The sequence below is a fragment of the Sitophilus oryzae genome, unplaced genomic scaffold (genome assembly GCF_002938485.1).
Source record: "Sitophilus oryzae breed Bouriz unplaced genomic scaffold, Soryzae_2.0 scaffold_980_pilon_pilon, whole genome shotgun sequence".
Classification (NCBI taxonomy): domain Eukaryota; kingdom Metazoa; phylum Arthropoda; class Insecta; order Coleoptera; family Curculionidae; genus Sitophilus; species Sitophilus oryzae.
Window position 1 is genome coordinate 1,498,538 of NW_022147617.1, and position 23,807 is coordinate 1,522,344.

General features: G+C 32.7%; 1 protein-coding gene across 2 annotated transcripts in view; it reads right to left on the reverse strand.

The window, feature by feature from the left end:
• Positions 1-23,807, reverse strand: part of LOC115891253 (acyl-CoA desaturase-like) — a 68,310-nt gene that overhangs the window by 20,512 nt on the left and 23,991 nt on the right. For both annotated transcript variants that reach the window (XM_030911680.1, XM_030911681.1), the window contains exon 3: positions 2,333-2,481. In XM_030911680.1, the coding sequence (XP_030767540.1) occupies positions 2,333-2,481 (149 nt within the window). The remainder of the gene's footprint in view (positions 1-2,332; positions 2,482-23,807) is intronic.

A 23,807-nucleotide genomic window follows, 5' to 3' on the forward strand; every position in this document is an offset into this window, starting at 1 on the left:
TGGCATATCGTCCACTGGGAGTTGCAGGAGTGGTATTTCCTTTTTGAGGGTGTTCCAAGCCCCTGATCTGACAATTCTCCCAGTACTAATTCCGTTAGTGACCATTCTAATCATTGTCGCATTGGCATATCTACCAATGACAATGTGCAGTGGTGTTAGATCTAGAATGACCTCCATTACTGCTGTTGAACAGGTTCTCATGGCTCCTGTGATGCAAACACATGCTAGTCTCTGGACTTTGCATAGGTTTAGCCTTGCCGTCCGTTGCTCTAGTTTTGTGTACCAGGCAACTGCTCCATAAGTAATCATGGGTCTTACTATCATGGTATACATCCAGCGCAAAATGTTAGGGAAGCAGCCCCATCTATTTCCGGCCAGTCTTCTGCATATCATGAGAGCCTTTATGGCTTTGCTGGTAGTGTTCTTAATATGCCTGTTCCACAGGAGTTTACTGTCCAGGGTTATTCCCAGGTATTTAACTTCCTGTGTTGGCAATATTATTTATCAAGATTTAGATAGTTTTCTTTTTGCATACAAATGAGCTAGTAATATTATCGTTTTACTAAAAACGATAATATTACTAGCCTGTACATTTTTTACATTTGTTGTTTTAAAAACAATCTAAAATGTCAATATTCCATGGGTATATTGATAAATGAGGTCTAAATTATCAGAAAATGCATTTTCTACGAAAACTTGAAAGAATAGGTAAGAAGTGGTATAATACACTTTGATAGACAATTAAATTGTGCATCTGATTCTCATAAAATATACAGGGTGTTCTATTTAAAGTAAATAAGTTATTGCCGTTTAGAACTAGTAATTATTTAAAATAAATTTTTAGACACTCTGTATAAGGTAGTATAATTTTTATTATTGCAACACAATAACTGATCAATAAATAAACTTCAGTAAATATTTAGTATTAAAAACTTTGATATCCTCGGAGAAATGAAGCCTTAAAATTTATACTGCAATTTCGCAAAATTGAAAATATTTCAAAAACGGTAAGGTTTAAGTATAATAAACCTTAATCAAATTTACCTTTATTTTAATCGTAGAAACTAAAAATGCAATAATATACAGGGTGTTTCATTTAAAAAAATACAACTTTAATATTTTTTATTTATTTGGGACACTCTGTATCTTGTAAAAATATTTTTAAGTTGTAGCTCTAATAGTCCTTCAATGAACCCAAAACTTACATTTTGTAAAAATCTAATCGTTTAGCTACAATACTCCGTGTCGTATGTGGTGAACAACCCTGTATATTGTATATTATATATAAGAAATAAGAACAAAAAACGTTGCATCATTCATCAAGACAATGCCAGCTCCCATAAAGCACGTCAAACAACTGACTATTTGAAAAAACATCGAATTAATGTCTCATTGTTCGTATTCACCCGATTTATCGCCTAATTACTTTTTCTTGTTCCCCACTGTTTAACAAAAGATGCGCGGAGAGCGATTTTCATCACCTCAAGAAGCTGTTGTGTTGAACACATTCAAAGCCATGTTTTTACGATATCAGCTTGAGAACGGAAAAAATGTTTCCAGAATTGGTTTGCAGAAATGTATGTACATTAAGGGTGAATATTTCGAATAGCAATAAATTAGGTACTTTGTTTCGAACTTATTCGTTTCTGTTTAATTTTTATTTGTAAAAACTTAAAAGCCAATATACATATTATTATTTTTATTACATTAAATATTTAATTATATTTTAATAATCAAATAAGGTCAATTATGATGGGATAAATCGAGCGAAAATTCGCTCGAGTACTCGATTATTGAAATAACCGACATCGCTCGATTATGAACGAGCGAGTTCCAAGCGACGAACGCAAGCGATCCCAGAATGAAATAAGTTGAAATCCGATTTTAATATGACATACTATACATGCATTGCAGGTAGCAAATTTATACGACGCAGTATATGTATATATTTATCCGTTGCGTGTCGGGGTGGTTAGGTTAGGGAAAACATTTTACGACCTACATCGACAATTGCTTTGAAATAAACTAAATCAAGCGATCAAGCTAATCGCTCGCCGCTTGCTACTTGCCATTCATCACCGAAGGAATATGTGCCCTGCATACTTACTGCTTGGCGCTTGGCGTTAACGAGTACTTACAAAAAGCGCCGCGCGACGGGTAAAAAACCGTATTTTTAAATAGGAGTGATATTTCGCTCGAGCGATCACTCAGTTATTGCAATCACTTGAAACTCGAGTACTCGATTATTGAAATTAATCGGTTTTTCCCATCACTAGTCAACACCTATCACTTATGCATTCTCTCTCATTGAGCACAGTGTAATCACACTTACCCACACATATATATTATTTTGTAAAGCAGCCGACTGTGCCAACATAAGAAAAATTCTTAATGGTAACTTAGCTTTATATGACCGGTGCGACCATAATCGATGTGCTCCAGCTGTTATGCCAAGTCCAGTAAAGGTCCCGTAAATATATTCTGCAATTAATAAAAACTTTTGATTATTGTTTGTTTCCAGTAATTAGTATGTAGAAAAAATCGTGGGTATTTGGGAAGGCTCGAAAAAAAAACAATTATATTTTGTGCGACGCGCGACGTTTGGCGACTTTATTGTCGCTTCTTCAGGCAACTATAGGAGAAGCAAGTAGGTATGGGATCGCTTGAGCCAAACAGCCACTTTCGGTCCAGATACTGATGGAGTGTGATGCAAATCAGGTAATAACGGTTAAAATACGCTAATAAACAAGAATAAACAGGTTTGACCCGCTTTGAAGCTTAAAACAACAGACCTGTTCATTTTCTGTTCAAACCTGCTTATTTCTATTTTAAATCTGTTGTTACTTGTTTAAACCTGTTTATTATTGTTCATTATTGCGTATTTTAACCGTTCTTACCTGATTTACGTCACTTTCATCAGTATCTGGACCGAAAGTGGCTGTCTGGCTCAAGTGACCCCATACCTACTGAAGCACATTTTTTAATATCAAAACAAAATCGAACAAACACTTGCCTAAAACATTTAGTGATCCAAATGCCTACAAATTAGAGTTGGGCGAAAACGTGATTTTGCACTCACAGGTATACAGGTAGACTTAAAGAACTATTTACAAACGATTTATAACTATTTATCTAGAAAGAATTTATTTTGAATTTAGCGCGGCAACTGTACTCGTCTATTTATTTCTGTCTTCTTCAGGCCCCGGGCTTTGGCTTTTTTTATATACCCACAGCTAAGCAGTTCTCGAATAATCCGTTAGACGTTAGATCATTAGGTGCATAGAGAAGGTTTAGAATGTTCTCGTATGTACTACTCCATTCCAGTGGAACTCGATTGTTCTCAAACGTTCGAATGAATCATTACGGTGTCTATTTTTTAATGCGATATTAAGGTCATATGGGGGAGGGACATATTAGCTAAGCATATTAGTGAGTTAGGTTATGCCGAGTCCACACGGGTCCGCAACAATATAATATGTAATATGTATGAGGGTGCATCCACACTATACTAGAAATGGCATATCGGCGTATCGGCGTAACGGTGTAACCAGGGCCGGCGCGGCGGAAAGACCGGGCGCGATTTTGTATAATATACACGATAACAGTGCAGACTCCGCCCAAGAGTATTTTAAGGAGCGCTATTGGTTGCTGGTAATCATACAGCGTTCTAGTGTTCATAGTGATAATCTACACGACTACAGTGCAGATTGCACAAATAAACAAGCATACATGATGGCAGTGTTTGCAGCGAAATATATACACGGTAGTAGATTCCTATAACTTTTTTAAAACAATAAGTTAATACCAAAATTCATTCATCAGTTTTTATTACCAAAAAGTAGTTTTAAAAATCTTCATATTACACAAACTAGTGCTTTTTAGCGTGGATACATTTTCATAGATGTTTTGAATTAACGTGTGACTTCTCTTCTTGGTTGTTTTTCCTTCAATTCTTGAAGGTCTTTCGCTCTGAATCCGTTTTCTGCCACATTTAAAATCAGACCGAACTTTGCTTCTTATGCATGATGTAGGTTGCACACCAATCATTTTTCCCTTTCTGTTTTCTTTAATCTTCGTAATAAAAAAAAATTCTAACTGGCCAGTTGTTTTTATCTGCTGTAGGGACTTTCGATAGTTTTGCAATTTCCAAGTTCAGTCTCCATTTTATTTACTGCATCCATCGCCCCATCGTCCTTTTGTTTAAAACTTGTAAAATTTGTGTTTTCGCAGACATTCTTTGTAGTTTGAATTTCTAAGTTGTTATCACGGTGTGCGGTGTCATTGTTTATATTGACTCGAAATACCAGGTGTGTATTTCGTGTGTTTCAAATTATTCGTAAAAAATGCTTTTTCCAAATTTACAAATAAGCCACACTTGTTCCATTTGAAAAAATTGAGATATTATTAAAAATACGATTTCAGTATATTTTAACCGGCCTGGACAAGACACGAAAAACATTAGACGATCAAATCTATTTTTCCAAGGCTCCTTGTTTAAATTAATAAATCAGTGTTTTTAATACAATCAGGGCACTCTACATTAGAAAATTAAAATACGATTTTTTAAACGAAAATGTTGAATACGTCAATCAAGCCTAATTTATGTCATATACTAACATACCAAATCTCGATTTTTTATCTAAAAAAATAAAAAAGATATAGGGATGTGTAGAAAAAACAACCGTAGTAGAAAAAACAACCGTAGAATAAGATTGAACGAAGAGAAGAATTTTGAAGTATCTTTAAGTAAAAATGTATTGTTAAAGTAGCATAAATATGCTTAGTTGTAGTTAAAGTATAGTATTGAAGGAAAGAGAGAGTTATAATAACTATTATACAGGAGGGGGGGGCGCCAGTTATGGTACTCGCCCGGTCTCAATATTTCCCTTCCGCCGGCCCTGGGCGTAACGACCTTGAAACGATTTTCAGCAAATCTATTGGCTGAAAAATTCATCTGTCAGAAATTTTATCTGTAAAATTCATCTGTCAAAAATTTCAGCCAATAGAATTACTGGAAATCTATTCAAGATCGTTATGCCGTTACGCCGATACGCCGTTTCTAGGATAGTGTGAATGCACCCTGAGTCTTAAATAAGTGCAAATATTTTCAGGGCTGGTAGATCTCGATAAAAGAAACATATTATTCTATTATAGATTATATATTAACATTCTCCTACCGTTTTTCAAATAACGATGTACTTAAACAGCCGTTAAACGGTAGCCTACTAAAATGCCGTTAATAGGTATTGTGACGTCGTTCATGTCGGCGGAAAGTAATGCCTAGCTATAAGCATTTTGCAAGAGCACCTGTGGCTCCGTGGCTGAGGCTATTGCTTCGTGAGCGAATGGTCCGTGGTTCAAATCTCACGCCGACATGACTTTTTCATATTTTTTTTTGCTTATGGCGTGATCTTATTGCATTGGTTTCACTCTTTTTGGTTGGATTGGTTTAGTTATTTGGCGGGTTGGTTAGCGTGGTTATTTGGAGGGTGTTAATTCATTGGTTAGTTGGTTATTTCGTGGGGTTGGTTGGTTTTTACTAATTTATATTTGTTTTTTATATTTTTTTTATCAGTGTCGAGGTTAGTTGCGTTGGTTAAGTTGGTTATTTGGTGGGGTGGATAGCGTTGGGTAGTCCTTATAAAATTCCTATATTTCATAAAGCCGTCAAATGCGTCACATCAACGACGCCATACCCATTAACGGCATTTTAGTAAGCTACCGTTTAACGGCAGTTTAAGTACAGCCTTCAAATAAATCTAAAATAACCCAGATATTTTTTACTTTTGCTAAAATTTTGAGAACCACTGGATCTTTTCTGGGTTTTCTTTCTTGTAAATTTAATCTACTACCTATGTTGCCATATTATCAACAAATTATATTTAAAAAAAAAACTAAAAAAATTTCCAAAAATTTTTTCAAAAAATTCCCATTTTCAATTTTTTTTTTCGCGAAAAAACCTCGTGTTTCTGGGGTTGAAATATACTACCCCTAAAAATATTTCCCCTTATTTAAGACTCACCCTGTATAAAATTCAATGTTGATTGATTTAGGTATCGACGCACAGCCGAAACTGCTTAACATAGATGTATGAAATTTGGCACATATAGGTTCCTTGAGAGATATAAATAAGCACAAAGAAGGGATTTTTGGAAATTCGATCGCCAAGGTGGTGAAATTAGGGATGAAGGTTTGCATTTTTTTTAATTTGGTCTAGGAGTATGAATTTTTTCACGGTGTCTTCTTGGCTGACGTAATTGAGCACTAAGGGGCGATTTTTTGAAATTCGATCTTTAAGGGAGTGGTATGAGGGTTGAATTTTGTACATAAAAAAATTATAGTATGTGCTAGGTACGAAATTTAAGGTGCCTTAAGTAGCGCAATTGAGTAGTTTGAAGCGAATTTCGGAAATTCTTCTCCAAAGGGAGTGAATCTGGGTGTGAAATTTTGTATAATTTTTTAGTTAAAAAATTATTTCTAGGAGTGTGAATTTTGTAGACGTTCTTAAGTGATGAAAGTGAGTACCTACTCAGAAACGAAATTTGAACATTCATCCCCTAAGAAATAAGGGATAAAAATTGGTGCAAAAATGTGTTTGTTAAAATTGGTTTTAAAAGTATGAGATTCTGCGCAGACGTTCCTTATCTACCGTAGCACTAAGAAGTAATTTTTAAAAATTTGCCCTCTGAGATGAAATGAGGGGTGAACGTTCTGAAAAAAGTCTGTCCTAGATGTATGAAAATTTGGACAGAGCTTTCTTATGTAGGATAATTGAATAGTTAGGCCGATTTTCGGAATTCATTCCTTAAGGGAGTAAAACTAGGGGTGAAAATTTGTATAATTTTTATGTAATAACCGTTCTAGGACTAGGAGTATAAAATTATGAACAGAACTCCCTTAGGTGATGAAAGTGAGTACTCAGAAACAAATTTTGGACACCCATTCCCTAAGAATAAGGGATGAAAATTTGTTAAAATCGGTTTTAGAAGTATGAAATTCTGCGCAGGTGTTCCTAATGTACCGTAATTTAGTACTAAGAAACAATTTTTGGAAATTCGCTTTCTAAAGGCGTGAAATATAGAGTGGACATTCTGAAAAAAAAAAATGCTTCTTATTGCTAAATTATGTTACATAAGCAACATCTGCGCAGATTTTCGTACTTCTAAATCCGATTTAACAAATTTTAGTATCTACATATTTTCATCCCTTATTTCACCCCTTTAAGAGATGAATGTCCAAAATCCACTTTCGTCACTTAAGAAACCCCGATACAAAATTTCACGCTCCTAACTAATTTTAAAAAATTTTATGCAAAATTTCGCCCCCAATTTTTAGACTAGATATGATTTTCCGATAATCGCTTCTAACTGTTCAGTCTTGCGACATAAAAGACCTCCGTGCAAAATTTCATACTTCTAGAACTGTCTTCACCCCTAATTTCACCCTCTTAGGAAATTGATTTCCAAAAAACTTTACTGAGTATTCACTTTTATTACTCAAGAGACTCACTTTTATTACACAAAATTACATACTTCTAGGACGGATTTTACATACTAACTTATACCTAAAAAATTTCACCCCTAGTTTTACCACCTTAAGGAATGAATTCCAAAAATCGTTCTAACTATTCAATTACCCTACATAAGTAATATCTGTGCAATTTTTCATATCCCTAGGACAGATTTTTTTCTGAACGTCTACTCCCCATTTCACATCCTTAGAAGGCGAATTTTTAAAAACTGCTTTTTGGTGCTAAATTAAATTACTTAAGGAACGTCTGAGCAGAATTTCATACTTCTAAAACCGATTTTGACAAATTTTTGTGTCAATGTTCATTTGTTCATCCCTTATTTTTTAGGGAATGAATGTCCAAAATTCGCTTCTGAGTGAAAAATTTTATACTCCTATTCCTAGAACGGATTTTATATAAAAATTATACAAAGTGTCACCCCTAATTTTACCCCCTTAAAAAATGAATTCGGAAAATCGCTCTAACTATTCAATTACGCTACACAAGGAACCTCTGTGCAAATTTGCAGCCGATAAATTTCCGAATTGCAGGAGATAAATTTCCGAAAATCGCTTCTAACTTGTAGCGTTTTTTAAACAACTACCACTGCGAACGGCAGCTTTTCATCGGAGAGCAGTCGTGGATAAGGTATTTCACTGGAAAGAAAATTAATTAAGAACAATAAACAAAAAAATAGATATTGGGCGCCAGGCATGTACAGGGACATCATTTTAAGTGTCTCACTCGATTTATAATTTTCCTGTTTGGTATTTAAAGATAGTAGAAAGATTTTCTAATGTAATTTTTCGAGGATGCCGATTCTCTACACCAAAATTTTTTACAACGTCAATTTTGAAAGATACGACGCCAACTTGATTTTTTTTAAATGGAAACCCCCACATATTTTAGCATGGTCCGGTAGACATATTTTAGCTAATTTCAAAAATATATAGTTTAGTATACCTTGCTCTTACCGTTTTCGATATACAGTGGATTTAAAAATGAATTGTTTCAGAATCATTTTAAGTGTCTCACCCAATTTAAAATTTTCCTCTTTTCTATTTTAAGATAGTAAAAAGATATTTTAATGTAATTTTTCGCGAAGATGCCGATTTTCTACATTAAAATTTTTTAAAACGTCAATTTTGACAGATACGACGCCATCTTGATTTTTTTAAATGGAAACCCCCACATATTTTAGCATGGTCCGGTAGACATATTTTAGCTAATTTCAAAAATATATAGTTTAGTATACTTTGCTCTTACCGTTTTCGATATACAGTGGATTTAAAAATGAATTGTTCCAGAATCATTTTAAGTGTCTCACCCAATTTAAAATTTTCTTCTTTTCTATTTTAAGATAGTAAAAGATATTTTAACGTAATTTTTCGCGAGGATGCCGATTTTCTACAATAAAATTTTTTACAACGTCAATTTTGACAGATACGACGCCATCTTGATTTTTTTTAAACGGAAACCCTCACATATTTTAGCATGGTCCGGTAGACATATTTTAGCTAATTTCAAAAATATATAGTTTAGTATACTTTGCTCTTACCGTTTTCGATATACAGTGGATTTAAAATGAATTGTTCCAGAATCATTTTAAGTGTCTCACCCAATTTAAAATTTTCCTCTTTTCTATTTTAAGATAGTAAAAAGATATTTTAATGTAATTTTTCGCGAGGATGCCGATTTTCTACATTAAAATTTTTTACAACGGCAATTTTGACAGATACGACGCCATCTTGATTTTTTTTAAATGGTAACTCCCACATATTTTAGCATGGTCCGGTAGACATATTTTAGCTAATTTCAAAAATATATAGTTTGCTCTTACCGTTTTCGATATACAGTGGATTTAAAAATGAATTGTTCCAGAATCATTTTAAGTGTCTCACCCAATTTAACATTTTCCTCTTTTCTATTTTAAGATAATAAAAAGATATTTTAATGTAATTTTTCGCGAGGATGCCGATTTTCTACATTAAAATTTTTTACAACGTCAATTTTGACAGATACGACGCCATCTTGATTTTTTTTTAAACGGAAACCCCCACATATTTTAGCATGGTCCGGTAGACATATTTTAGCTAATTTCAAAAATATATAGTTTAGTATACTTTGCTCTTACCGTTTTCGATATACAGTGGATTTAAAAATGAATTGTTCCAGAATCATTTTAAGTGTCTCACCCAATTTAAAATTTTCCTCTTTTCTATTTTAAGATAGTAAAAAGATATTTTAATGTCATTTTTCGCGAGGATGCCGATTTTCTACATTAAAATTTTTTACAACGTCAATTTTGACAGATACGACGCCATCTTGATTTTTTTAAATGGAAACCCCCACATATTTTAGCATGATCCGGTAGACATATTTTAGCTAATTTCAAAAATATAAAGTTTAGTATACCTTGCTCTTACCGTTTTCGATATACAGTGGATTTAAAAATGAATTGTTCCAGAATCATTTTAAGTGTCTCACCCAATTTAAAATTTTCCTCTTTTCTATTTTAAGATAGTAAAAAGATATTTTAATGTCATTTTTCGCGAGGATGCCGATTTTCTACATTAAAATTTTTTACAACGTCAATTTTGACAGATACGACGCCATCTTGATTTTTTTAAATGGAAACCCCCACATATTTTAGCATGATCCGGTAGACATATTTTAGCTAATTTCAAAAATATAAAGTTTAGTATACCTTGCTCTTACCGTTTTCGATATACAGTGGATTTAAAAATGAATTGTTCCAGAATCATTTTAAGTGTCTCACCCAATTTAAAATTTTCCTCTTTTCTATTTTAAGATAGTAAAAAGATATTTTAATGTCATTTTTCGCGAGGATGCCGATTTCCTACAATAAAATTTTTTTACAACGTCAATTTTGACAGATAAGACGCCATCTTGATTTTTTTTTAAACGGAAACCCCCACATATTTTATGGTCCGGTCAGAGCACATATTTTAGCTAATTTCAAAAATATATAGTTTAGTATACTTTGCTCTTGCCGTTTTCGATATACAGTGGATTTAAAATGAATTGTTCAAGAATCATTTTAAGTGTCTCACCCAATTTAAAATTTTCCTCTTTTTCTATTTTAAGATAGTAAAAAAATATTTTAATGTAATTTTTCGCGAGGATGCCGATTTTCTACATTAAAATTTTTTACAACGTCAATTTTGACAGATACGACGCCATCTTGATTTTTTTTAAATGGAAACCTCCACATATTTTAGCATGGTCCGGTAGACATATTTTAGCTAATTTCAAAAATATATAGTTTAGTATACTTTGCACTTACCGTTTTCGATATACAGTGAATTTAAAAATGAATTGTTCGGAATCAATTTTAAGTGTCTCACCCAATTTAACATTTTCCTCTTTTCTATTTTAAGATAATAAAAGATATTTTAATGTAATTTTCATGAGGATGCCTTTACTACACCAAAATTTTTTAAATCGTCAATTTTGACAGATACGACGCCATCTTGATATTTTTTAAATGGAAACCCCCACATATTTTAGCATGGTCCGGTAGACATATTTTAGCTAATTTCAAAAATATATAGTTTAGTATACTTTGCTCTTACCGTTTTCGATATACAGTGGATTTAAAAATGAATTGTTCCAGAATCATTTTAAGTGTCTCACCCAATTTAAAATTTTCCTCTTTTCTATTTTAAGATAGTAAAAAGATATTTTAATGTAATTTTTCGCGAGGATGCCGATCTCCTACATTAAAATTTTTTACAACGGCAATTTTGACAGATACGACGCCATCTTGATTTTTTTTAAATGGAAACTCCCACATATTTTAGCATGGTCCGGTAGACATATTTTAGCTAATTTCAAAAATATATAGTTTAGTATACCTTGCTCTTACCGTTTTCGATATACAGTGGATTTAAAAATGAATTGTTCCGGAATCATTTTAAGTGTCTCACCCAATTTAACATTTTCCTCTTTTCTATTTTAAGATAATAAAAAGATATTTTAATGTAATTTTTCGCGAGGATGCCTATTTACTACACCAAAATTTTTTAAATCGTCAATTTTGACAGATACGACGCCATCTTGATATTTTTTAAATGGAAACCCCCACATATTTTAGCATGGTCCGGTAGACATATTTTAGCTAATTTCAAAAATATATAGTTTAGTATACTTTGCTCTTACCGTTTTCGATATACAGTGGATTTAAAAATGAATTGTTCCAGAATCATTTTAAGTGTCTCACCAATTTTAAAATTTTCCTCTTTTCTATTTTAAGATAGTAAAAGATATTTTAATGTAATTTTTTCGCGAGGATGCCGATCTTCTACATTAAAATTTTTACAGCAGCAATTTTGACAGATACGACGCCATCTTGATTTTTTTAAATGGAAACTCCCACATATTTTAGCATGGTCCGGTAGACATATTTTAGCTAATTTCAAAAATATAGTTTAGTATACCCTTGCTCTTACCGTTTTCGATATACAGTGGATTTAAAAATGAATTGTTCCCAGAATCATTTTAAGTGTCTCACCCAATTTAACATTTTCCTCTTTTCTATTTTAAGATAATAAAAGATATTTTAATGTAATTTTTTCATTGAGGATGCCTATTTACTACACCAAAATTTTTAAATCGTCAATTTTGACAGATACGACGCCATCTTGATTTTTTTAAATGGAAACCCCCACATATTTTAGCATGGTCAGTAGACATATTTTTAGCTAATTTCAAAAATATATAGTTTAGTATACTTTGCTCTTACCGTTTTCGATATACAGTGGATTTAAAATGAATTGTTCCAGAATCATTTTAAGTGTCTCACCCAATTTAAAATTTTCTTTTCTATTTTTAAGATAATAAAAAGATATTTTAATGTAATTTTTCATGAGGATGCCTATTTACTACACCAAAATTTTTAAATCGTCAATTTTGACAGATACGACGCCATCTTGATTTTTTAAATGGAAACCCCACATATTTTAGCATGGTCCGGTAGACATATTTTAGCTAATTTCAAAAATATATAGTTTAGTATACTTTGCTCTTACCGTTTTCGATATACAGTGGATTTAAAAATGAATTGTTCCAGAATCATTTTAAGTGTCTCACCCAATTTAAAATTTTCCTCTTTTCTATTTTAAGATAGTAAAAAGATATTTTAATGTAATTTTTCGCGAGGATGCCGATTTTACTATCCGATCTATTTATTTATTTTTTTTTTATGCCGATCTTTTTACTATCTTAAAATAGAAAAGAGGAAAATTTTAAATTGGGTGAGACACTTAAAATGATTCTGGAACAATTCATTTTTAAATCCACTGTATAAAAAACGGCTAAAAAAATATACTAAACTATACATATTTTAGAAATTAGCTAAAATATGTCTCTGAAGGTTTCCATTTGACAAAAAATCAAAAGATAATATCTGTCAAAAATTGACATCAAAATACAATGTAGAAATTCGGCATCCTCGCGAAAAGATAGTGAAATATCTTTTAACTATCTTAAAATAGAGAGGAAAAAGTTTAAATTGGGTGAGACACTGCAAAACATTCTATAACAATTCATTTTTAAATCCACTGTATATCGAAAACGGTGAGGTGCAAAGTGTACTAAACTATATTTTTGAGAATTAACTATATCTACCAGAACCATTCTAAAATATGGGGTTCAAACAAGAAATTAAGATCGTCGTATCAAGTGTTGACATAATAAAATTAATGTAGAAAATCGGCATCCTCATAAAACTTACATTGAAATATCTTTTACTATCTTAAATATGAGAAGAAGAAAAATTACAAATTCATTGAGAACACTAAAACTGAATCTGAACAATTCATTTTAAAATCCACTATATCGAAAGTGAAAGTGCAAAGTATACTAAACTATATATATTTTGAAATTAACTATATGTCTACCAGACATTCTATGATGGGGACTCCATTTAAAAAAATCAAGATGGCGTTAATCTGTCCGGAATTGACGTTAATGTAAGAATCGGCATCCTCATGAAATTTACATTGAGAATATCTTTTACTATCTTAAAATAGAGAAGAGGAAAGTTTAAATTGGGTGAGATTAAAATGATTCTGGAACAATTCATTTTTAAATACACTATATCGAAACGACAAGTGCAAAGTATACTAAACTATATATTTTTTGAATTAGCTAAAATATCTCTGCAGGACCATGTAAAATATGATGAGGTTTCTATTTAAAAAATCAGATCGCTGTCATCTGTCAAAAATTGACGTTGTAAAATTTTAATGTAGAAATTCGGCATCCTCGCGAAAATTTACGATTGAAATATCTTTCTACTATCTTAAAATAGAGAAGAAAAAAGTTTAAATTGGGTGAGACACTTAAACTTCTGGAACAATTCATTTTTAAATACACTGTATATCGAAAAACGACAGAGTGCAAAGTATACTAAACTATATATTTTGAAATTAGCTAAATCTCTGCCAGGACCAATGCTAAAATATGGGGATTTCCATTAAAAAATCAAAGATAACGTCGTATCTGTCAAAATGACGTTGTAAAAAATTTTAATAATGAAATTCATCCTCGCGAAATTACGTTGAAATATCTTTACTATCTTAAAATAGAAAAGAAAGGAAAAGTTTAAATTGGTGTGACACTAAAAATGACTGGCTGAATTCATTTTTAATACACTGTATATCGAAACAGTAAGTGCAAAGTAAAAAACTATATTTGAGTGCTTTAAATATGTCTACCGGACCATGGGGTAAAATATGATAGGGTTTCTGTTTAAAAAAATCAGATGGCGTCGTATCTGTCAAAATTGACGTTGTAAAAAATTTTAATGTAGAAATTCGGCATCCTCATGAAAATTTATTGAAATATCTTTCTGCTAAATAGAAAGGAAAAAGCGAAATTAGTTTAAATTGGGTGAGACATGATTCTGGAGGCTAATTCATTTTTAAATACACTGTATATCGAAAACGGCAAGTGCAATATGCTAAACTATATATTTTGAAATTAGCTAAAAATATGCCTGCCGGACCATGCTAAAAATATTATAGGTTCCATTTAAAAAAAAATCAAGATATCGTCGTATCTGTCAAATTGACGTTGTAAAAAATTTTTAATGTGAAAATTCGGCATCCTCAATGAAAATTTACATTGAAATATCTTTTACTATCTTAAAATAGAGAAGAGGAAAAGTTTAAATTGGGTGAGACACTTAAAATGATTCCCAACAATTCATTTTAACTACACTGTATATCGAAAACGGTAAGTGCAAAATTAAACTATATATTTTGAAATTAGCAAAATATGTCTGCCGGATTCAATAACTAAAATATTTTCCATTTAAAAATCAAGATAACGTCGCCTGTCAAAATTGACGTTGTAAAAACAATAATGTAAAATTCGGCATCCTCGCGGAGATTACATTGAAATATCTTTTAACTATCTTAAAATAGAGAAGGAAAAGTTTAAGTTGGTGAACACACTAAAATGATTAGGCTTTCAATACACTGTATATCGAAAACGACAGAAGTGCAAAGTATGCTAAACTATATATTTTTGAAATTAGCTAAATATCTACCAGATACCATCTTCAAAATATGTGGGGAGTTCCATTAAAAATCAAATCAACGTCGGTATCTGTCAAAATTGACGTAAAAAATTTTAATGTAGAAAATCGGCATCCTCGCGAAAAATTACATTAGGAAATCTTTCTACTATCTTTAAATACCAAACAGGAAAATTATAAATCGAGTGAGACACTTAAAATGATGTCCCTGTACAGAGAAAGAAAACACAGTTGTATAATACTTAAAACTAACGACTATATTTATTCATGATGAATTCTGATGGTAAATAGCATTGTACAATTTTAATAATTATTATAGTGGTTATTTGTTGAGTAAAACTATGTATGTAAATAATATTAAATATGTTCTATAAAAAGACTATGAAAAAATACAATGCGTGTAACATTATAGAAAATATAAGAAAAGTAGTATTACTTTATTTAAATTGTTAAATTTTATGCGGTGTTAAATCTGATGTGTTGCAACCTGTAGATTCTAGAATCTATGTCTCGTTATTCATCTGTTAATATAGCGCAATAATAATATCTATAGAAAGTAATACTATTACAAGGCGTAATATAATGAAACCTAAAATCTAAATCACATTGTAACTACTGCATCGACATAAATGTTCTTAATAATCTAACCACTAAATATAGTATGTACGATATTATTTAAAATGTACGTTACTGTTTAAGACTGAAACTATTTTAGATGTTAAATGTAAAACTAGAACTTAAATATACACTTAGCTGTTCTTTTATGTAACCTTGCTTCAAACAGTAGCATCATGAGGTGGTCTAGCATCTCTGTACTGTCTGTCGGCGATCCTGTTGGCCAAAACAACAAAAAGGGGCCAGATTGAGGACACCATAAATCACTACAGCCGTAGCTACTGACTAGGCTTAGAAATGGTAGTGAAGCAGCATGGGACTCAAGCTACATCCACGCTGTGGCACTTAGATGTAGAAAAAATCGTTCTTACTGGGGACACTCGTCCACAGGACATCTGTACATAAGATAATGTCTGTACATAAGGCACTACCCGTACCTTGGACACAGTCCGTACCTTGGAAATAGTCCGTACCTTGGACCCTAAAAATATGAAACTCTTGTTTAAAACCAAACAAGGTCTAATAAACAAAATAAACCTACCTCAAAATACTTCCGAGGGCTCAATAAATAATAAACAACATGTCCTTTCTAAAAAAATAAAAACACTAAATCACCACAATACACCAAAACACTTTTACTTTTACACTGGACGCGCGTTTCGCTAACCATGTTAGCATCATCAGCAGATGATTATAAACTAAAGTACAATCTACAAGTTGAGCGTTTATATACTCGCCCAGTGGGCACCGAGTGGGCGTGGCAAAAACTAGCAAACCGAGTCAGAGCCCACTGAGCGTAACAGTTAGATTTCCGCCACTAGAGTAGTAGGAACAAAGAACCTGAAGGAATTGGACCATTGTCTCTGTTCATACTATCTTTACATTTATTAATTCTGATGCTTTCATATGCATCTAATTGCCTGTAATTTGAGACTTGTTTAATTAATTTTAAATTATTAAGATCTATACAATGTTCTTTATCAACAATATGTTCGGCAATGCAAGATTTATCCGGTCTACCATATCTTATCTGAGCTAAATGTTCTTTATATCTAGTTAATATTGACCTTCTAGTTTGCCCAACATATTTCTGATTACAATCTTTACAAGAAATTTCATAAATACCCGACCTTTCCAGTGGAGGTGTTTTATCCTTTGTATTGCCTAATAATTGTTGTAATTTATTATTAGCACTATACACAAGTTTATAATTGACATTCTTAAAAATTACTTTTAGACCACAGGATAACTCTCTATCAAACGGTATCGAAAAATATTTAGACGTATCTTCCTCCACTTGAAAAGTCGAATTTTCAGGAAATCATTAAGCTATACCTACGTTTTCTAATTAATTTATCAACTAGTGAAGGAGAATATCCATTACACTCAGCTACATTCCTAATGTAATCTCTTTCTATTTCATTTCTTTCGTTGGAAAGTGGGAAACTAAGTAATCTATGAACTAAGAAATTTAAACTAGCCATTTTATGTTCAACACTATGATGTGATTCATTAGGAATATATCAGCGTGTGGTATTTTTCCTATAGATATCAAATTCCACGCAATTATTAGTATTTCTAATAACTAATACATCTAGAAATGGTAATCTGTCGTTGTTCTCAATTTCATGCGTAAATTTAATGGAAGGAAAACGATTATTTAACTTAGAAATAAAATTATCTATGGTGTCTCAATGTGTGTCAAAAACAACAAAAATATCATCCACATACCTAAACCATACTCTTGGAAAATACTCAAACTGATTCTTAGCTTCCACTTCAAACCTGCTCATGAATAAATTAGCCAAAAATGGAGATAATGGATTAACCATTGCTGTACCTTCCCGCTGTTCAAAAAAGTTGTTATTAAATTGAAAACAATTTTGTTTCATACATAACGATGTAAGCTCAATATATTCAATCTCAGTTTTGTTGTCGAGACCATTTGCGTTCAGTAATTCCTTCAAGTAGCCTAAAGTATGTGGAATTGGAACACTTGGGAACAACGAAGATACATCAAAGGAGACCAAAATTTCACCTTCATGCAATGTTATATCTTTAATTTTGTTAATGAATCCTATATTATTTTTAACTGAGAAAGAAGGTTCATGATCAGGTAAATTTTCGAATTCTCTTGATAACCATTTTGCCAAATTATAAGTCGGAGAACCTACAGCCGAAACAATTGGGCGCATAGACTTGTCCGGTTTATGAATTTTTGGCAAAGCATACAATCTTGGTAATGAGGGATTGGATACTTGCAATTTCCTCTTTAAAGAAAGATCAATAAGGGTGTCACATTCTTTTAGAGTTTTTTTAACGTCTGCTACCATTTTAGACAAAGGATTCTTTTTCAAATTTATGTAGGGGCCATTATCGATTAAGTTGTTAACCTTATCGCAATATTCTTTTTTATCTATTATAACAACCTTATTTCCCTTATCAGCTTTTAGGTAGAAACAATCTTTGTTAAGCAAACTCTTGACAATATTGTGCACCTTGTTAGATTTTAATGATTTACTTGAAACGATATTTTTTGATAACTGATTTCTACAAGCCTCTCTTGTAAATACTTTAGAAGCCTCGGGCAAATGCTAAATAGCAGTTTCAACACCAACGACGATTTCCTCCAAAGCGCTACCAGAGTTGGGCAATGCAAACTTTAAACCTTTGTTTAATAAACTGAGCTCTTGTTTATCAAAAAAGCTTGTAGAAATCAGTTATCAAAAAATATCGTTTCAAGTAAATCATTAAAATCTAACAAGGAGCACAATATTGTCAAGAGTTTGCGTAACAAAGATTGTTTCTACCTAAAAGCTGATAAGAAAAACGAATTGATATATTAGATAAAAGACTGGTACGATAAGGTTGCAACTGTGTAATAACCTGCTAAATCGCGATAAAGATGACAACCGTCGAAGCTTTAAAAGGAAGTACAATTATTGAAATTTAAAAGAATATAATCACCATTTACTGATAAAATTCATAAACCGGAACAAAGTCTAAACGCCCAATTGTATCGGCTGTAAATTCTCCGACGGCAAAATGGTTATCAAGGAGTTCGAAAAACACCTGATCATGAACCTTCGCTGCGGTTAAAACTAATTCGATTCATTAACAAAGGCTAAAGATATAACATGGCGGTGAAACGGTCTCGCGATGCTCGTTGTTCCCAATGTTCCAATTCCACATGCTGAACTACATGAAAATTACTGAACAATTCTCATTTACAACAAAGCTGTGACTGAACATATTGAGCTTACATCGAATAAGTGTATGAAACAAATTGTTTTTCAACTTAACTAACAACTTTTTTTGGCGAGGAAGGACCTGCAATGAGCATCCATTGTCCCATTTCAACTGGTTTATTCATGAGCAGGTTTGAAGTAGGATTGTAAGTATGGTTTTTTTGTTTTACAGACCTGATACCATAATTTTATTTCTAAGTTAAATAATCGTTTTCCTTCCGAAATTTACGCATGAAATGAGACAACTCGATTTCTGGATCTAGATGTACCATTTAAAATGCTAATAATGCCTGCAATTTGATATCTATAGGAAAAATACGACCACACGAGATATATTCGCCATGAATCATCATGGTAACTGGAGCATAAAATAACAAATTGCCAGTTCATGGGCAATTTCCCACTTTCAACGAAAGATATGAAAAAGAAACCGATATTACATTAAGAACGAACAACTGAGTGTAATGAATATTCGCCAACGCTAGTTGATAAACGAATTAGAAAACGTGAGTACCAGGTCTAATGATTTCTGAATCGGCGACTGCAACAAGTGGAGAAAAGATCACGTCTAAACAAATGTCGATTATAAACTTGTATAGTGCCAGCAATAAATTGCCAAAACCCACAATCAAAGGATAAACAGGCTGTCACTGAAAGGTCAGGTATTATCAAATTGCTTAGCAAGGTCAATAATCAGAAATATGTTGGGCAAACTAGAAGATCAATATTAACTTTAGATTTAAAGAACATTTAGCTCAGATATATATTGAAATAAATCTTGCGTTGATAACATATGTTGATAAGAGGCATTGTAAAGATCTTAATTTAAAATTAAATAAACAAGTCTCACATCGATGCAATGATGCATCAGTTAAATGTAAAGTTATTATGAACTGCTCAATTCTTCCAAGTTCTTTTTGTTCTACTCTAGTGGCGAAAATCTAACTGTTACGCTCAGTTGAACTCTGACTCCGGTGGCTTTTTTGCCACGCCTCATGGCTGATCAGCTAACATGAATCTGCTTTGACTGCTGTGGTGCCAAAATAAAAGTGTTTGTGTATTGATGATTTATGTTTTTTTGCTGTTCTTTAACACCAAAGGTTCCAACCCTCAACTGTAATGTCCTTTCTTCCATGTGACATTCTGGAGGACAAAAGAAAAGGGACGCCAACGTGCCAGCAAAACACAAATACAAGTTGGGACATCCGTAACTCTACCCTAAAAATATTCAATAATAATATCGAATCTATAAAAGGTAATAATTCATCTTTACCTGTAGCCTCGAAATAGCAGCTGATTCAAATTATACAGCAAGACTTAAATAATCACCATTTCCAAAAGCTGGGATACAACAGAGCGTCAAAACAAAGTGAGGTTAAGCACGGAGAGAGTTGACAGAAGCGATGTTGACAGCGCGCGCCTCCACAGAATAGTAACAGGGTTGTGTCGAACGATAACAGGGTTGGCGAGCAGGGAACGTAAAAATTACGCGTCAAATAAACTATCCGGCCTGAACGAGAGGGAATCCGGTGATGATAGGCCAGACATCATATATTATATATAAAAAAGACATGTAACGAACTAAAAACGTTACAAACTCTACTTAAGGCACCTCAGTGAGACAAAATTTCGTACTCCTAGGATACATATATGTATTTTAATTTTTTAGTATACAAATTTCATTCCTCATTTTACCCCCTTCAAGAGCGAATTTCCAAAAATCGCCCCTTAGTGCTCAATTACGTCAACCAAGGAGCCTTCGTGAATTTCATACTTATAGAACAGATTTTAACAAATTTTTATGCTACCTTTCATCCCTAATTTCACTCCCTATGGATCGAATTTCCAAAAATCCCTTCTTCGGGCTCATTTACGTCACTCAAGGAACCTGGGATGTACCAAATTTCGAACTTCTGCATATCAAGCACATACTCTCGAATTCGCGCGAAAGCGCCCCATCTGGTCACCCTGTATGTCACGCGTGCTTGCGGTGTGATTTGCGATTTTCAACCTTACAGCGATTTAAGAAGTTGGAAAGGAAAGACGGAGCGACAAACAACGGTTATTCGTTTCTCTTTCTCACTTACAGTTCTCACTTTTAATATGTAGCAAAAGCGAGAGCAATAGAAACAGGTCAAACAACCTAGCATCTCGATTAGGGAATGCAATCCCGCACCAAAATCTCAATCACGCAAACCCGCGGGATTAAAGCAATCAATTCCGCGGATCCGCAAAATTGCGGGATTGTAAACAATAAATGCTCTTCTTTTCTCTCTCCGATTTTGGGATGCGGTTTGGACCAGGCTTTAGACGCATGTATTGTGATTAAGATGCTATGTGGTTTTCGAAAATATATTTAGCGAATTCTCGTATACAGGGTGTTTTATAATAGTGTACAAATTTGGTTAAGAATCTTTTTTACCGAAAATTTACAACTATGTACGACTAACCTGTATTGAAATTAGAAAAAACAATTTGGTGTTTTTTTTTAATTTTTTGTTTTAAGGAAAATACGATTTTTTTTTTCGAAAAATATGCATTTATAGTCATACATTTGGTCCTAAATGGTACAAAAGGCATTGTACATTTTGCATAGGCCCACAATATATTGATATAGCGTGTATCATCTTAAACTATCTGTACAGAAATTTGGACCGATGTATACAGGGTGTTCAAAAAATATATTTAATATTAAATAAACTTAAATTGTATTATAATTTATCTACTTATTTTATAAATAGAAATATTATTCTGATGTTGAAATTGTTTTTAACTTGTGTTAGTTATCTGCTTTCAGATACACTCTATATCAATAATTTTTTGGCATATGCAGAATGTACAAAGCTTTTTGTACCATTTAGGACCATCGTATAAAAAACGTCGTACTTTCGTTAAAACAAAAAAAAATAAAAAACCGATCAAATTGTTTTTTTCAAATTTCAGTACAGATTAGTCGTACTTGGTAAAAATTCCGATTTTTTAAAAATTGTAAATTTGCGGTTAAAAAGATTCTTGACCAAATTTTCACTCTTATAAAACACCCTGTATACGAGAATTCGCTAAATATATTTTCACATTTTCGAAAACCACATAGAATCTTAATCACAATAGATGTATCTAAAACCTGGTCCAAACCGCATCCCAAAATTTTTTTAGTTCAAGAGATATCCAACTTTAAATTTACCCTAAAATTTTGCTTGTCCCGATAATTATGTCCGGCAGTTTATTTGACGTAATTGTCCACAAGTACTAGTTAAACGCTTTTCTTCACTTAGGCACGCCAGAAAGAAATCTAACAATTAACCTGTTTGTTTCACTTATTTTTAATGGCCAAGCCGTAACGGGAATTCCCTGGTGTCGATCCCGCAGATCCCGCACGGTAAATCCCGCAACTTTGATCCTACGGAATCACAGAGGGATCCCGCATTTGCGGGATCCAGCATTTGCGGGATTGCATTCCCTAATCTCGATGCAGTCGCGACTCACGCCGTATCAGTCACAGTCACGTTTTAGTTTTACCTTGGTAGCGGCTGTGATCCGTGACTTTTATTTCACGGCGACAGAATCACATGTAGTGATTTTTTGCCCAACTCTAGCTTATACCTTACGATCGAAAAAAAGCGGCGTCAGTGATGGCTATGAAATGAAGATCGCTGTCATTTTGTATGTAAAATTATATAGAGAATGTCATCAATGTTCATTTCCAAGCCAACTAGACGCCGTTTTTTTCGATAATAAGGTATATTAACTCGCCCGGATCTTTGATTTGAACCTTTTTTGCAATGTTGCAGAAAAAAAACTTGTTTCAAAAATATTTTAGGCGACGTAATTTTGCAAGATTGTGAGATGTAAATCATAATTATATTTTAATCACTTTTCAAAAACAATATTTCTTTAGCAAGCTTTCATTCATTAATTACGACACAACTTTTAGAAATCAACATTTCAAAGCAAGCTGTTTGGGGATTAACTGCAATGTTGCAAATGTAATGTGAAGTTTTTTGCTTGGTTGGCTAGCAACATTCACTGATTTCTGATTTTTACTATCATATAAAAAGATAAAAATACGGCAATCTGTTTAAACAATTCTATCGATATTATTATTAATAAGTTGTTAATACATTTAAATGCCATTATTCAATTATTAGAATAATTACTCGTTACAGTACGTAGAATTTTTATCACATTACACCTGACCGATACCTTATTATTACTTTTATTCATTTGAATTTAGTTTTTCTCTATTCCAACTTTATGTTTAAGTTTTTGTGTATTTTTCTTGTTTTTGGAATATAAAGTAAGTTAATTATGTAATAAATGTCTTGCATATTATGCATCCCTGCATTGACAACTGATTTATCTATATTAGCCTTGATTGAAAGAATTAGGAAGATGCGCAACCTAATGGGCAACCTTAATTCGTGATGCGCAACCTTAATTCGTGACAAGGCTGATTTTATTTCCCCTTACGTCTCAGCTACATCTCGGAGAGGGTTTGTGCCACAAAATCGCCATAAGGTTGTGCATCTTCTTATTTCTTCAATAAACAATATTAGTTCGTAGTTGTCAGTGCATCGTGCACAAAATTTGTATACCGGGTGCGTCTCAAAAGTGGCTCACCCCTATAACTTTTTTATTTTTTCAGATAATAAAACGAGATTTGGTATTTTTTTAAATTTATTTGCATGTATTTGTAGTATATGACATAAATTAGGACTGATTAACGGTATTCAATTGTTTCTGGTCACTTCCTGTTTCACGGGAAATGATTACAACTTTTCATTTTTAAATGGCACCCTCAGTATTTTTTTACTGTATTCGACAAAAAATGTCACTCTGAATGCAATGACATATCACATGTCAACTTTTG